The sequence below is a fragment of the Salvelinus fontinalis genome, chromosome 1 (genome assembly GCF_029448725.1).
Source record: "Salvelinus fontinalis isolate EN_2023a chromosome 1, ASM2944872v1, whole genome shotgun sequence".
NCBI lineage: Eukaryota > Metazoa > Chordata > Actinopteri > Salmoniformes > Salmonidae > Salvelinus > Salvelinus fontinalis.
This window is the reverse complement of record NC_074665.1, coordinates 49214623-49230894: the sequence shown is the minus strand read 5'-3', so window position 1 is coordinate 49230894 and position 16272 is coordinate 49214623. Positions and strand designations below refer to the sequence as shown.

Sequence of the window (16272 nt, the reverse complement as noted above, 5' to 3'; positions counted from 1 at the left end):
AGTGAGTATCTAATGTAGAAACACATGGTCCGCGTCGAGGTCGGTTTAAAAATGTCATGTTGTTATGACATTGGGACACAGTACATCAGGGGTGTCGGACAATGTTTCAGTAGGGGGCACAAACCTGATTATTCTCATTCGGACGCTGGTATTACATAAACGTACTAAGCTGTAGGTTAGCTACATAGGCCTACTGTAAATAAATCACTCATGAGTATGCATGAAACTCACAGCACACTATTGTGATGAATCACAGGCACCCTCTAGGGATCAGAATTGGAGATGCAGACGTTTGACATGAGCGCTTGACGTTTTAATGAGGCAAACAAGCAGCAGCACTATATCTGTGTTCAGTAGAGGGTAACATTCACATTGTGCAACAATCCACGTACAGTGATGGCGCTTATCCTTGTGGAATACTGTACCTCAGAAGTCCTAGCTCCTGTTATGACAGAATACTGTTACTATATAACAATACGTTTAATAACATGGACAGTCAAGGGTTTGGATTAACGGAATTTAGCTTAACGGAATTTCACCACCTTTGAAATGGGGGAAAACAGACATAACAGTACAGTAGAAATATAAAACCTGTCAGAACTTCATTTCGGTAAGTCAACTATCTTTCAACTATTATTTTAAAGTAGCTGCCCAGTGAAAATATCCCTTTTAAAAGTTAATATTCTGTTAACTCATATGCAAATAATGTTGTTGACTTGTCCTATATTTGCATTTGTGGCCAATGCATAAATTGAAGAAAAAAACGAATAAAACCATCTCAAACTTATATCTCAAACATACAGTTTCAAAATGCTTGTTATTTCCTCATAGAATATGATGTCATCTCCCTGAGGCGGATGAGCTGGCCAATCAGTGGTTTAGAGGAGGATGAGCTGGCCAATCAGTGGTCTACTTGAATGAATATCTTATGACCATTATACGCCCACGCCATTCTGTTGTTGGGGTACGCCTACACCATTCCAACACAAAAAAGCTGCTTTTCAACATACTTAATTATACTTTTTGTAAGGAAAACTATTTCCCTCATATTGTAAGCATTAATAATCATGTCATAGAAATCTGGAAACACTGGATAGTTACTTCAAGTGACAATACTGTACTCTTCAATGGTCATTCATTGCCAACATCCATATCATACTAATGTTATTTTACATAGCTCTTTTCTCCTTTAGATAACAGCTTTCATCCCATCTTTCTGTGACATAAGTAAGCACATTTTCCAATCAGGTGACAAATCATCAATATTAAGCAATACATTTTCCTTCATTTTATGATACTGTACCATAAATTAAGTCCCAATACCTTTCTGTGATTTCAAATCATTATACACTGAGACAATGTTCTTTGCTTAGATCAATGAGTGAAGTCTTCTCCTATGGCTGTTTCTTCCCCTCGCCCTCTGGTGTGCCCTTCCCTGCTGCAGGACTCTTAACAGCTCTGGGAGTTTTGGTAGCTTTGGGTGGCCTCTCCAACTTAACTAGTTTCTCCTTTTTAACCGTTGTCTCCTCCTTCTTTAGAGTTTCTCCTAAAGACTCCTCATCTGACCCCTCCCCCTTGTCACCTTTGACCTTTCTCAGCTTGTGCTTGCCCTTGACTGGGGCGGAGAAAGTGAGCGAGGCCTTGTTGAACTCCAGAGGGAAAATGCCCACGTCTCCGTCGAAGCGGTTCTTGGCCACCTGGAGGGACCTCCGGCCGGGGCATGTCACCAGCTTCTTCTCCTGCAGGATGAGCACGTTGTCCGCCTCCTGGCTGGCCTGGTAGACAGGAATTTCAAAGGTTACTAGTACCAACACATATAGGTTAAAAATACATTGGTGACAATGTGTGTTATGGTGAATCTCTTTGATTGAAAAAGAATGCGGGTCTGTGAAACTAATAGATATACAGTACATGGAACTGTTTTTGATAATGTTGTCACAAGCACCACCTATCGATCAAACATAGCAATGCGCCCAACAGAATGCCAGGTGTAATAAAAGCACTCAATGCTTTAAAGAGGCAAACAAGGAAGCCGCCTTATATTTATCTGTCTACATTTATATTGACATGTTTCAGTATTAGATTTAACCCTGTACTCACCTTGGCTGTTCCAAAGATGGACGCTGTCTGTAGTTCTCTGTCGTCCTCCTCTTTCCTGGGGTGAATGATCAGAGTGACGTGACAGCTGCTGTTGGTGGCAAACTTCCTGAAAGCTCCGATAATGTGGTCCTGGACGGCAAACTTGTCTACAGAGAGGTGCTCCTGGCCCATCATGAACTGCAGGTTGTCAATGATCACGTGACTGATGTCGTAAAGGTAGACAGCGTGTTGCATGGTGTCCAGCACAGCTCTGCAGAGGGAGAAAGGAGGAAGTTATTTACAACTCAAGCTGTACAGTACATCTGCTGATTGACATATCACTCAACACTTTCAGAGGACTCACTTGACGTTCTGCTGCCCATGGAAGGTCATGAAATAGAGGGGCAGGTCCTCGAACCTGTCGGCCCACGAGTCGTACTGGTCCAGGTTCTCCTCCAGCCTCTGCATGGCGAACTGGGTCAGCATGATCTTGGCCAGGCGCACGTTGTTGATCTCAAAGCTGCCCCACAGCGTGTTGACGCCCTGCATGCACAGGTCCAGGGCAAACTCACTGATGAAGGTGGTCTTGCCGCTGCCCGTGGGTCCTGGAGGGGAGGAGAAAAAAAAGGGAGGAGAGGTACGTTAAAGTTAGAGCCACTATCAACATAGTCTGGTAACAGATTGATCATTTGCTTTTGTTTTGACTTACACAGTAAAGGAATATTCTCACTCAGTCTAGTGTCAGGTTAAAAATCAACCCCAATTTGAAGCATATTCTACCATAACTGGCTATATACGTCTGTGTAGAACAACATGATCAAATGACAATATGTCATCCTACTATACGCTATACCTGTGAAGACTGTCAGTTCTCCTTTGCGATGACCCTTCATGATCCTGTTGAGCTCTGGAAACCTGATCCATTTCACCCCAGCCACCTGTTCCGTGTTGGCAAGCTCCCCGTAGACGTCCTCCCTGAGCTGCTTGAACGACACAATGGACTTGTGGGCGGCGGGGATGGAGGCTTTGACGATGCGGGCCAGGTTCCTGCCCTGGAACAGGGCCTCCAGAGGACAGGGCTGGAACTCCCCCGGGCGCACTAGGGAGCAGCGCTTAAGACCCAGCTTTCTGGAGAAGATCTTGGAGGCCTCCCAGGAGCGCATGTCCCCTCCCAGCCACAGGGTGACCCGCTTGAACTGCTCCAGGTAGGGCAGAAGAGCTGGGGGCAGGGTGTTAACACCCCGGGGCAAAGCCACGCTGGGCAGGCCTGTGGCTTGGCTCACTGCCAGGGTGTCCACCTCCTGGCCTGTCAGCACCACCTCAGAGTCCATGCGTCCCACCAGATGCAGTCCAAACAGGTTGTGGTAGGAGCCAGCCTTGGGCACCGTGGCCTCGGTATAAGCCACCGTCCCGCCCTCCATGCTCTGGGCGGATAGCAGCTTGATGCCTCGCAGGCTGTAGTCCCTTCCACCGAACCAGGGGAACACCAGGCTCTTGGTGGGCTTGAATAACCTCACCGCAAACTTTTTGAGCGTGGCGTTGGAGATCTTGCTGATCTGGAACATGGTTTTGACTAGCTGCGCCTCCTCGTCAGGGAGGTCTGAGAAGGGCACGGCACTGGACCAGATCCTCTGCACCTCCCTGAGCTCCTGTTCATTCTCCTCCCGCTCCTCCTGGCTCTCGGGGTAGCCCAGCAGCACGTGAGGGCTGAGGGAGGCCTGGCCCTCCTTCTGCATCACCTCCAGGCAGTCCTGCAGGTCCTCCCAGCTCCCCTCCACCAGGGTCTCCTTGCACAGAAATTGGCCTGTGGTTTTGTCAATGAACATTGTAAAGCTCTCCCTCCCTGTATCCGCAGGGACACCCACAGCCAAGTCCAGGAACACGCTGGGGGCGTGCAAGCAGCTGTAGCCATCGTGGAAGGGGATGTCTTTAGAGCGTAGATATTGTTTGATATCGGTCACTGTAATAGGGTCAACAGAAAAGTCTAGGATAGACTTGGTATCCTTTTTGTAGCTCCTGGTACAACTGATAGACAATGACATCCCCCATAGTTGTCCCTGAGGATAGTATGAAGGAATAGCAAATCTTGGGGTGTGTGGCTTGGTTAGGATTCTGACAAGAGAGGAAGACAGGCATCTTTGGGGAGGCATCCTTGGGGTGCTGCGGGCTGCCACCTGCAAGAGACAGGTGGTCCCTTTCAGGAACCAGCTCATCCACATTTGTTACCTGTTCAAGACATTGGACCTGAAACATACAAAAGAAAGGATTACACAACTAGCAAGGAAAAACATAGCTACGCTAATCAGTTAGCTAGCAAGCAACATACTGTACATTAGAGATCCCAAATACATTCAGCCGCGGGACAATTTTTTTATTGAGCGTATAGTCAGAGCCGGAACCAGGGTTTATGTTAGCCGTTAATTGCCGGCCTTTACCCCCCCCCCCCCCCCAGAAAAGAAAAGCAGATCAATAAAACTGTTGCTCGCCAAAATGACCGGAAAAAAATTACATGGCAAAATAATGCTTTTTATTCATTGTTGGAAATACCAGTTGATGGAAATACATTTTTACCTTCATGCTTATAGGTCTATAGGTTAATTAGCATTATTTAGTGGAATTAAATTGGTCTGTGTGTATTTTTGTAATTCATCATGTATCTTATTTATCCAACACAACTATCACACACACACACACAAGCCTTTCACAACCATAAGACTAACTAAAAATGAATTTATTTCATCAAAATAGTTTAACCTGCTTTTTATTTGGCTTTCAAGTATCTATGAAAATGACTTTTTTTGTTACAAATTTAACTAGAACTATGCATAATGCACTAACTTCTAGTAGCAGGCATCTGGCTATAGAAAATTAACACTGGTCTCAACAACCTCAAGGCCTCGTGCTAGTGATTAGCCAGCTAATCTTTATATTTCAAGTTTAGCCAACTTGGATCTATTTGCTAGCTAACCAAGTTGAACTGTTATGAACACACCCTTCTGTCTGTCTCCAACTGTTTGAAAAGCATGTTAGGCTGTCGACTTCAGCCCTCAGCAGTCCCGTTCTGTGAGCTTGTGTTGCCTACCACTTCACGGCTGAGACGTTGTTGCTCCTAAACGTTTCCACTTCACAATAACAGCACTTACAGATGACCGGGCAGCTCTAGCAGGACAGAAATTTGACAAACTGACGCGTTGGAAAGGTGGCATCCTATGACGGTGCCACATTGAAAGTCACTTAGCTGTTCAGTAAGGCCATTCTACTGGCAATGTTTGTCTATGGAGATCGCATGGCTGTGTGCTCAATTTTATACACCTGTTTGCAGTGGGTGTTGCTGAATTCACTAATATATACTTTTGTATATATAGTGTATCTCAAATGGCCGGTAAATCTAAATTTCCAGGTCACCCAGTCCGGCGCCACATTTTCCTAATGGAAACCATGGCCAGAACATAAAATTAATTTGTACACTGCAAATTGACCACAAGAAGCCCAAACAAATATAGTTAGCTAGTATTTGACAAAAATAAAATAATTTATTGATAACATTTGTTTACGATTCCATAGCTATGTCTCTCTATTTATGCTGGAAATACTTGGGAACAGATTTCCTAAATAAAAATAGCTTAGAACAGATTTCCTGGGGATTTTTGTCTTTTGTGTTATTTATTAAGCTCAGAAAACTTGGGGCCAAATAAAATCTATTTCGGGCCAATTGCAGAACCCTGCTGTACATTAACCACTAGATCAGGGGTAGGCAACTGTTCCTGGAGGGCCGCAGGTACTGCAGGATTTTGTTCCAACTAGGCACCACACCTCTGACCAACTGAGATAATAGATCAGTTAAATGACTGCCTAAATTTAACACACCTGGTCTTCCAGGTCGGTTAAATCAATAACACGTGGCACTCCATAACCAGGGTTACCTACCCCTGCACTAGATTGCTGGTTGTTGTTAACCAGCTAACTACCGGTTTCCACTGGCTATATTGTAAACATTCATGGGGGGAAAAAGTAGCTTTTTGGTCTTAATTTAAGGTTAGTCATAAGGTTTGCTGTGTGGTTAAGTTAAAATCACATGTTAAGATAAATTGTATAAATTGGTGTGGTTTATGACTTAGTGCCGTGGTAATTAGCTAACTGACGTTAGTAATTTGTGACCTAAGCTAGCTAGCAACATTTTTACAGGGGTGTCAAACTCAAGACCTAGACAACCAGGTGAGGGGAGTTCTAAACTAAACAGTAACCTTAATTCATCAATCAAGTAATGTTACTTGATTGACGAAGGGAGGAGCGACATACCGCAAACACTCGGCTCTGCATGGAATGAGTTTGACACGTGATTAAAAGGCCAAAAAGGAATGCAGAAGTGGACGAAGTCGAGGTTGCGGTAGCTTTAACCTTTTATATTGATATGCATCCCCGCATACATTCTTTCAAATTAAACAAAAAATATAATGATGCACACCAACCTTTTCTTACATTTCTTCTCCCATGCATGCTTTTGCGGGCTTTTGTTGCGTTATAAAAATACGTCCGTGTGAAACAAAGCCATCAAACCAGTACTCTAATCGCATACACAAATCACACAAAGAGAACGCTTTGATTGTAAGTTTGTGATTGATAAATCTATTTTATATTCATATTTGATTATTTTTTACATCGAAAATCCAACTGAAATGTATAACATGTATAAATTAATTCACAATTTATTGAATCCTGTGTTTGTCTTTCCGCCCGGACTTTTCACTTGACGGACTGCATGCTCTTCTCATGCCCGTCAAATTGTCCTTTAGCTACCTAGTCCATGGAAGTTAAACATACACATTTTACATTTATATAGATGTCAAAGTATTTATCAATATTGCAAAATGACATCTAGAGGCACCCCGAGTCGCTTCCTACAAAGTGTTCTGCAAAACGGGGTGGGTCGGTATGTTTGTCAACTGAAGCGCATTTCCCTCATCTTCTCCAAGAATGGACAGAGCTCTCTGGGAGCCAGGTTAGTGTCATAAAGCTAGCTAGCTATCTAGCCTATGTGGTTAGTTACCATTTATTATCTAGTGTGCTTTCTATGCCTGTGATATGTGGTTGTCCCACCTATTTATCTTAAGATTAATGCACTAACTGTAAGTCGCTCTGGATAAGAGCATCTGCTAAATTAATAAAATGTAAATGATTATCAACAAAATCCTTTCTTAGGGAATTCATCGAAGAAGGAGTGGTGGATTTTGCCCAAAATAACCCTGGAACCGTTGTCTACGTATCTCCTCAGTCCTGCAGGATCCCTAAAATTGTTGCGGAATACTGTAAGTGTGAATTGCATGATATTTTGTATTTGAGAAATGTGTTAACGTCGATGTATTATTGTTCCGCCATATCAGAATTCACTGCTACAGTAAAATGAACGCGTCACATTTTTGTGGATGCATTACATAAACATTACGGTAGGTGGCGCCAGAGCCATGTTCTCTGTCATTGAGTGTGATCCAGGATCATTGTGCATTGAAAACCAATGTCGTTGTATAGAATATTTTTAAAATTAATTTTACATTACATTGTTTGTGATTATTCCCAAATTCCCAATCTGACCCTCAAACCATCATGGTCGCCTAATAATCCCCAGTTTACAATTGGCTCATTCATCCCCCTCCTCTCCCCTGTAACTATTCCCCAGGTCGTTGCTGCAAATGAGAACGTGTTCTCAGTCAACTTACCTGGTAAAATAACGGTAAAATAAATAAATAAATAAATTATTGCAGTTTGGATATTCACGTGATGCAGAATGTGCCTTGTTTTTTCCTGCAGTAAACGGCAATGTGAAGGAGGAAGCCATCACAAGCAAGACGTCTCAACAGATCGTAGAGTTAATAACCAAACTGACCAACCAGTCTGGCCTGGATATCATCCGTATCCGCAAGCCCGTCCACACAGACAGCCCCAGCATCCAGGGCCAATGGCATCCCTTCACCAACCGACCCCTGTCCATTGGACCAATCGGACCCCAGAAACAGCAGGCCAACTGAAGACTGTGAAACCTCATAATACTGGCAATATTTTTGTCTGTTATCGTCACCCTCATCAGTGGTAGAACGACTACAAGTCAGGTATCCACTCTCCACAGAACTGTCCATGGCAGGCAAGCCATTGTGTTTCTGAAACACCTGAATCACCAGATATGTTATAGCATATCTGCCCTTTTTCGTTTGAACGAATTTTGCAGTTATCAGAGGCTTGTCAACTGGTATCAGTGGCGTGCATACAGAATAGTTTGTGTGTCCAAACCAGTATTTCAAACTGCTCACTGCAGCTGTGTTTTACGAATAGAATAAAGTGGTCAATGTTTTAGACTCAGAAGTGACTAATTTGTGATCATTTGGGAGGGGGTAATTTAAGACCCTGGGAGGCTAGGTATTTACATGGATGATCATTTGGGAGGGGGTAATTTAAGACCCTGGGAGGCTAGGTATTTACGTGGATGATCATTTAAACTGTTCAAGCGTTTGAATCAGTCGACTGAGTTCTCTGAAAGATACATCAAAATAATTACAGATGACTACGACAGACAATCCTAGAAACATTGTAGAGATGTTTATTTTCCATGGCATGTAGCAGATGTACTCATTTACATCAACAGCAGTGTTTCAAGTTGCCATTACTTACACCACAGTTCAGACAGTATCTCAACTCACAAAATGTCTGCCAATCACCAAAACCATCTAAACAGTGTGGAATGACCCAGAAACATATGGCTCTTGAACGTCTCTATCAGCTACCCATCAATAAGAGAACAGTGACGGTCCCCAACGACTTGACTGTGAGCATGTCTTGTATGAACTCCGTGTTGATTGTCTGCCGATGACAACAAAGCTGTGGGTCGTGATAGGATTTCTGGTTGAACTTGATGGATGAGTTACAGACGGGTTGCGTGTGACTGGTCACAGGAAAGGAAATAGTATAAACCGAAGGTTGATTGTGTAAAATGCAAAGGGTGCGTGACTCGTGAGAGTGGAAGGGAAGAGGAAGTGTACCTGTGACTGCAGAGCAATTACAGTCATGTGGTCATGTGTTAGCAATTTGGTTGGTGACCAAAGAGAATGGCATTACATTTTCCGGTTGTGTAGTCGGTGTTATAGATTTATAGTTTCAACAATTCATAAAATGTGAAAATGTGCCTCTATTCATTCTGGTTCGTTTTTTGACGGTTACCTGTCAGAATGTAGGTTGGACTTAAAACAGGAGATGATGTTAACCTTAATTGAATCCACTTAACTTCATACTAGTTAAGTTATTTAAGTTGTGAAAAATGATAAGTCTGTTATTCTAAGAACATCTGCTGAACAGACTGCTGTTTTTTTTTCTATGGATTGGAGTTGGGTTGCCACTAGTATGAACATAGCTAATTATCACACGCCGATTACAGGCAGCAGAGACTGACCAGATTAGAGTTCTCACATCACATTTTTTCCCCCCCAACGAGAACTGTCAGAGCTTGACTGACACTACGGGTGTAAAATCTCTAAATAAAGATTGCTGTTGCTTAGTTACGGCCCTAGACGCGCCACTCAGACTTGCCTTTTTTTCCCACCAGTCTTTCAGCCTGTGCTGTACCCCCATACCCTGTCACAATCATATGTGTGAGTTACTCACAATGATATGTTGAGCAGTCTGTGGAGAAAACGGGGTCGTGTTCATTAGGTTCCAAAACGAAAGAAAACAGACTAAAATAGGGAGGGACTACCGGTCTTTGCATTGTATAAAACGTTTTCCATTGCGTGTCCTAATGAACATGACCAAGGCCTTGATTATCATTATCACCCAACAGGGTGTCATGCTGTCGAGACAAAAGGACGCCGTTGGAACATGTTTTGCATAATGCTGTGCTGTACTGACTTCGCCCTTGGGAATTGACACACAGGATTATTTCCAGTCAATCTGATGCAAAATAGTGTTTTTTTAATCCTTTACGGGTAGTTGCACAAAACAGTTACAACATACAGTACCAGTCAAAAGTTTGGACATTCCTACTCATTCAAGGGTTTTTCTTTATTTGTACTATTTTCTACATTTGTAGAATAATAATAAAGACACCAAAAGTATGAAATAACACATATGGAATCATGTAGTAACCAAAAAAGTGTTAAACAAATCAAAATAGATTTTTGATTCTTCAAAGTAGCCACCCGTAGCCTTAATGACAGCTTTGCACACTATTGGCATTCTCTCAACCAGCTTCACCTTGAATGCTTTTCCAACAGTCTTGAGGGAGTTCCCACATATGCTGAGTACTTGTTGGCTGCTTTTCCTTCACTCTGTGGTTTTTACCCCTTTTTCTCTCCAGTTTCGTGGTATCCAATTGGTAGTTACAGTCTTGTCTCATCGATGCAACTCCTGTACGGACTTGGGAGAGGCAAAGGTCGAGAGCTATGCATCCCTCCCCTAACCCGGACCACGCTGGGTCAATTGTGCGCTGCCCCATGGGTCTACCGGTCACGGCCGGCTGTGACAGAGCCTGGACTCGAACCCAGAATCTCTAGTGGCACAGCTAGCACTGCGATGCAGTGCCTTAAACCACTGCAGCACTCGGGAGGCCTAAATTAACTTAACGAGGAACACCTGTTAATTGAAATGCATTCCAGGTGACTGCCTCATGAAGCTGGTTGAGAGAATGCCAAGAGTGTGCAAAGCTGTCATCAAGGCAAAGGGTGGCTACTTTGAAGAATCTCAAATATAAAATAAATTTTGATTTGTTTAACACTTTTTTTTGGTTACCATGATTCTATATGTGTTATTTCATAGTTTTGATGTCTTCACTATTATTTTACAATGTAGAAAATAGTAAAAATAAAGAAAAACCCTGGAATGAGTAGGTGTGTCCAAACTTTTGACTGGTACTTGTATGAGAATTGTATTTTCTCCTCAAGTGCAATGATGCCCAAAGAATTACGCATGACATGGCCAATTACATGGCTGATAAAATACTAAGTAGATTGTGAAGTAGTAGTCATATCTACATCGAACCAGAAAACAACACAACATGGATGTAACTTTACAAGGGTATACTGAATCTCCTTATGTACAGAGCAAGAAAAGTCCTCGAAAGAGGTATAACGCAAATTCATCTTTTAGTCATTGTTCACTCAAATGTATTCTGTAGGTGATGTGGAGTTAAAAGCCCAGTGCAGTCAATAATTAAATTTTTCTGTGTTTTATTTATACTGTATTTCCACACTGAGGTTGGAATAAAACTGTGAAATTTATGATAATTCCCTTTTAGTGTAAGAGCTGTTTGAAAAGCCTGCCTGAGTTTTCAGCCTTTTTTGGTGGGATGGAGTTTTGGCCTGCCTGGTGACGTCATAGTTAATAGACCAATAGGAAAGAGTTCCAAACCTCTCTGCCAATAACAGCTAGTTTTCCCCTCCCCACTTAGACCACTCCGAGAGTCATAGCAACATTCTTGCTTGAGAAATTGCACTTTGCTAAGAAGCTATTTTTGTTTCTTTTCGATCGTTTTGACTGAAAACAATCACAGTAAGGTATTTCATTGTTACCTAGAAATGATTTGATATTGAGATAAAAACAGCTGCACTGGGCCTTTGTCTAAACCTCCATTTGAATGTTGTCATGTCTGTACAGTGTGACGTGAGCGAGTATGTTTGTTGAAATAAGTGTTCCACAGTGTTTATGGGGGCATACTGGAGGTGCGTATTTGACTGTAGTAGCCAGCATATTTTCCAATTGACCATAAGTAGTAAGCACACTACAATAACCATATCCAAGTCCCCTGCCATTGGAGATTTCACGTGCTGATCGTCCTCCTGTGTATTTTGAGCAGTCATTGGCTCAGATCATCAGGGTTCCTCACACACTCCTTCCATCCATCTTCTCCATCTCTTCTGAGATCAATGTGATCTGACTTCTTGCATATCTAAAGACAGATTCAATATAAGACAGCGGACATAAAGACTTAATACGGCAGTAATACACTCTACATATACAGCATGTCTGTTTTTTAGTTTTGGTTTTGAACTAACTTCTCTCCGTTAAAACTTTCAACATAACTTGACAGCATCAGTGAATCACCTCTAATGAGAAATGACATGGCCTACAGTATAAATGCCCAGTTTGTCATAAATGTCCAGTTTGTTCTTTCAACTTTGAATGTTCTATTCATAGGCTGAGTGAACATGCTCAACTACCCTCATTTGCGCGATTGCACTTTCGATACATCATTATTTATTTGACATGACAAGATAATAAGATAAGCAAAACACATTCATCAGGCTTGCTTGACCCCTGCTGTAGACAAGCTTTTGTACAACATTAATATAACGCTCCTGTGACATTGTGTTCTTTACACTTCCACCGAGACACCTTGTGAAAACGGCATGTGTAATGAAACACACATCATAGCGCAGAAATATTCTAAACAACCAGGTTCTGCTCGGCTATTAATGACCAATGGGGAGATGGCATGTCTTTGTTATAGCCCAGCACTAAAACACCTGATTCAACATAAATCATTGCCAAGCCCTTGATTAGTTGAATAGGGTGTTGTCATTAGTGCTGGGCGAGAACAAAAACATGCACACCCTGTGGGTCCTTCCAGGGAACAGGATTTAGGAACACTGCCGTAACCCCTTTCCAAAGACAAGGTCACAGGCACTGTTTATAGGCCAGGCTTAATTGATTGGGGTGCTATCATGGAGGTTTGTGAACTCAGCAGGGTCCTCTAGGGCAGGGTTTCCCAAACTCAGTCCTGGGGCCCTCCCTGGGTGCACGTTTTGGTTTTTGCCCTATCGCTACACAGCTGATTCAAATAATCAAAGCTGGATGATGAGTTGGTTATTTGAATCAGCTGTGTAGTGCTAAGGCAAAAACCAAAACATGCACCCAGGACCAAGTGTGGGAAACCTAAGGAAGAGGGGGAATGAGAGAAAAGGAGGGCAGGAGGGGATGATGGATACTGTAACGTGGAGAGAACAGGGAATGGAAAAGGGAGGATATAATGACAGAGAGAAAGAGAGGGAGGGAATAAAGGTAGGGGGAGAGAGGGTTAGGAGGAGGAGGAGCGGGAAACCTCTTGGGGTGCAAAGCAGTTCCTGACAGCCCCCCTCCCACACACAAATACAGACACACACACACACATATGCATACACCCTCCCTCTCCTACTCTATCAGCTCTCTACATCAATGCCCAGGACACACAGGTCAAATGTTTCCCTGTGCCGCTCGGCCGCCTTCGATAGAATCCACACCCAAAAGGACAACAAGCCTTCACTTGGTGTCTCTATGGAGTCCAGCCCATGAGCGATGCCAAGCACCGCTGTTACTGTCAGCAATGCAGTAACAGATACACAAACCGGCGCGCTGTGCTGCGAGCCACCAGGGAGCAGCCGGGCAAGAGCTGATTCCACACTTTACTGTGATGAGGAAAGGCCTTTATTTAACACGGCAAGCCTTGACATGCTTAGAGAGTACCGACTGACTGGCTGTTTGTCATCTTGTTCCTATGCTGGATGCATATTCCACCATATGGCACCATATTCCCTATATAGCGCACTACTTTTGGCCAGAGCCTTATATATTCCCTATAGTGCACTAACAGTAGTGCACTTCATAGAGAAGGATGCCATTTGAGACACATATACTTGCTTTGGTCAGAGTGGACTCTCAAGGGAATGAAGCAGTGGAGTAGGTCGTCGCTAGCGGCATGCATTGTGTTTGCGTTGACACCGATGTCACGTAAACATTGAGAGAGCGTTGCGGGCTAAGTAACAATGACGCAGGTCTTTTTTTGTGCGAAGGTCATATAGCTCATCTGGCATGTGGCCACCAGCTTGGGACAGCAAAGGACACATAGCGCCAACATCAAACTGGGATGGAATCTGGACTGTTTCTTTTATACTGTTTTTCACCCTGTGTATCCATATACTGTATTCTTCACATAACTCATTTTACTACATCTACTACTGTATATATCATTCTTTGTAGATCTTTTTGGTGTACATAGCCTTCAGAAAGTATTCACAGTCCTTGACTTTTTCCACATTTTGATGTGTTACAACCTGAGTTTAAATTTGATTACATTAAGATGTTGTGTCACTGGCCTACACACAATACCCCATAATGTCAAAGTGTAATTATGTTTTTAGACATTTTTACAAATTAATAAAAAATGAAAAGCTGAAATGTCTTAAGTCAATAAGTATTCAACCCCTTTGTTATGGTAAGCCTAAATCACTTCAGGAGTACAAATGTGATTAACAAGTCACACAAGTTCCATGGACTCATTCGGTGTGAAATAATAGTGTTTAACATGATTTTTTAATGACTACCTCATCGATGTACCCTACACATACAATTATCTGTAAGGTCCTTCAGTCGAGCAGCGAATTTCAATGGTTACTTTATAACAGTTACAGAGTTGAATGAGAAAACTGAAAATGGATCAACTTTGTAGGTACTCCATAATATTAACCTAAATGACAGAGTGAAAAGAAGGAAGCCTGTACATAATAAAAATATTCCAGAACATGCATCCTATTTGCAATAAGGCACTAAAGTAAAACTGCAAAAAATGTGGCAAAGAAATTAGCTTTATCTCTTGAATACAAAGTGTTATGTTTGGGGCAAATCCAACACATCACTGAGTACCACTCTTCATATTTTCAAGCATGGTGGTGGCTGCATCATGTTATGGGTATGCTTGTCATTGGCAAGGACTAGGGAGTTTTTTATGATAAAAATAAATGGAATACAGCTATAAGCACAGGCAAAATCCTAGAGGAAAACCTGGTTCAGTCTGCTTTCCAACAGACACTGGGAGACAAATTCACCTTTCAGCAGGAAAATAACCTAAAACACAAGGCCAAATATACACTGGAGTTCCTTACCAAGATGAGATATAATATTCCTGAGTGGCCTAGTTACAGTTTTGACTTAAATCGGCTTGAAAATCTATGGCAAGACTAATCTATGCCTGTCTAGCAATGATCAACAACCAATTTGACAGAGCTTGAAGAATTGTAAAAAGAATAATGGACAAATATTGTACAATCCAGGTGTGCAAATCTCTTAGAGATTTACCCAGAAAGACTCACAGTTGTAATCGCTGCCAATGGTGATTATGACATGTATTGACTGAGGGGTGTGAATTCTTATGTAAATAAGCTATTTCTGTATTTAATTTTCAATACATTTGTAAAAATTTGTAATAACACGTTTTCACTTTGTCATTATGGGGTATTGTGTGTAGATTGGTGAGAAAAATATACACTGCTCAAAAAAATAAAGGGAACACTTAAACAACACAATGTAACTCCAAGTCCATCACACTTCTGTGAAATCAAACTGTCCACTTAGGAAGCAACACTGATTGACAATAAATTTCACATGCTGTTGTGCAAATGGAATAGACAACAGGTGGAAATTATAGGCAATTAGCAAGACACCCCCAATAAAGGAGTGGTTCTGCAGGTGGTGACCACAGACCACTTCTCAGTTCCTATGCTTCCTGGCTGATGTTTTGGTCACTTTTGAATGCTGGCGGTGCTTTCACTCTAGTGGTAGCATGAGACGGAGTCTACAACCCACACAAGTGGCTCAGGTAGTGCAGCTCATCCAGGATGGCACATCAATGCGAGCTGTGGCAAGAAGGTTTGCTGTGTCTGTCAGCGTAGTGTCCAGAGCATGGAGACGCTACCAGGAGACAGGCCAGTACATCAGGAGACGTGGAGGAGGCCGTAGGAGGGCAACAACCCAGCAGCAGGACCGCTACCTCCGCCTTTGTGCAAGGGGGAGCACTGCCAGAGCCCTGCAAAATGACCTCCAGCAGGCCACAAATGTGCATGTGTCTGCTCAAACGGTCAGAAACAGACTCCATGAGGGTGGTATGAGGGCCCGACGTCCACAGATGGGGGTTGTGCTTACAGCCCAACACCGTGCAGGATGTTTGGCATTTGCCAGAGAACACCAAGATTGGCAAATTCGCCACTGGCGCCCTGTGCTCTTCACAGATGAAAGCAGGTTCACACTGAGCACATGTGACAGACGTGACAGAGTCTGGAGACGCCGTGGAGAACGTTCTGCTGCCTGCAACATCCTCCAGCATGACCGGTTTGGCAGTGGGTCAGTCATGGTGTGGGGTGGCATTTCTTTGGGGGGCCGCACAGCCCTCCATGTGCTCGCCAGAGT

The 16272-nt window shown here is 42.9% G+C and overlaps 3 protein-coding genes across 5 annotated transcripts in view; 1 reads left to right on the top strand and 2 right to left on the bottom strand.

Annotated features, from left to right (window-relative positions):
• Nucleotides 1-291: 291 nt before the first annotated feature.
• On the bottom strand, nt 292-6629 carry twnk (twinkle mtDNA helicase). The gene is made up of 5 exons (XM_055924662.1): nt 6549-6629; nt 2933-4323; nt 2444-2684; nt 2101-2350; nt 292-1775 (listed from the first exon to the last, which is right to left on the bottom strand). The coding sequence occupies exons 2-5, from the start codon at nt 4296-4298 to the stop codon at nt 1395-1397; spliced, it is 2238 nt and encodes a 745-aa protein (XP_055780637.1). The 5' UTR covers nt 4299-4323; nt 6549-6629; the 3' UTR covers nt 292-1394.
• A 185-nt stretch (nt 6630-6814) lies between these two features.
• mrpl43 (mitochondrial ribosomal protein L43) lies at nt 6815-8433 on the top strand. 2 transcript variants are annotated; one of them, XM_055924672.1, is made up of 3 exons: nt 6815-7078; nt 7279-7385; nt 7885-8433. In XM_055924672.1, exons 1-3 carry the CDS (start codon nt 6948-6950, stop codon nt 8100-8102), a joined length of 456 nt encoding a protein of 151 aa, XP_055780647.1. In that variant the 5' UTR covers nt 6815-6947; the 3' UTR covers nt 8103-8433. The 2 variants fall into 2 exon arrangements, with proteins under 2 accessions (XP_055780647.1, XP_055780656.1); XM_055924681.1 differs by lacking the exons at nt 6815-7078; nt 7279-7385 and adding an exon at nt 7405-7796.
• A 219-nt stretch (nt 8434-8652) lies between these two features.
• LOC129856890 (semaphorin-4G-like) overlaps nt 8653-16272 on the bottom strand; it is a 36221-nt gene continuing 28601 nt past the window's right edge. For both annotated transcript variants that reach the window (XM_055924649.1, XM_055924639.1), the window contains exon 16: nt 8653-12004. The gene's annotated coding sequence lies outside the window, so the exon portion shown is untranslated. The remainder of the gene's footprint in view (nt 12005-16272) is intronic.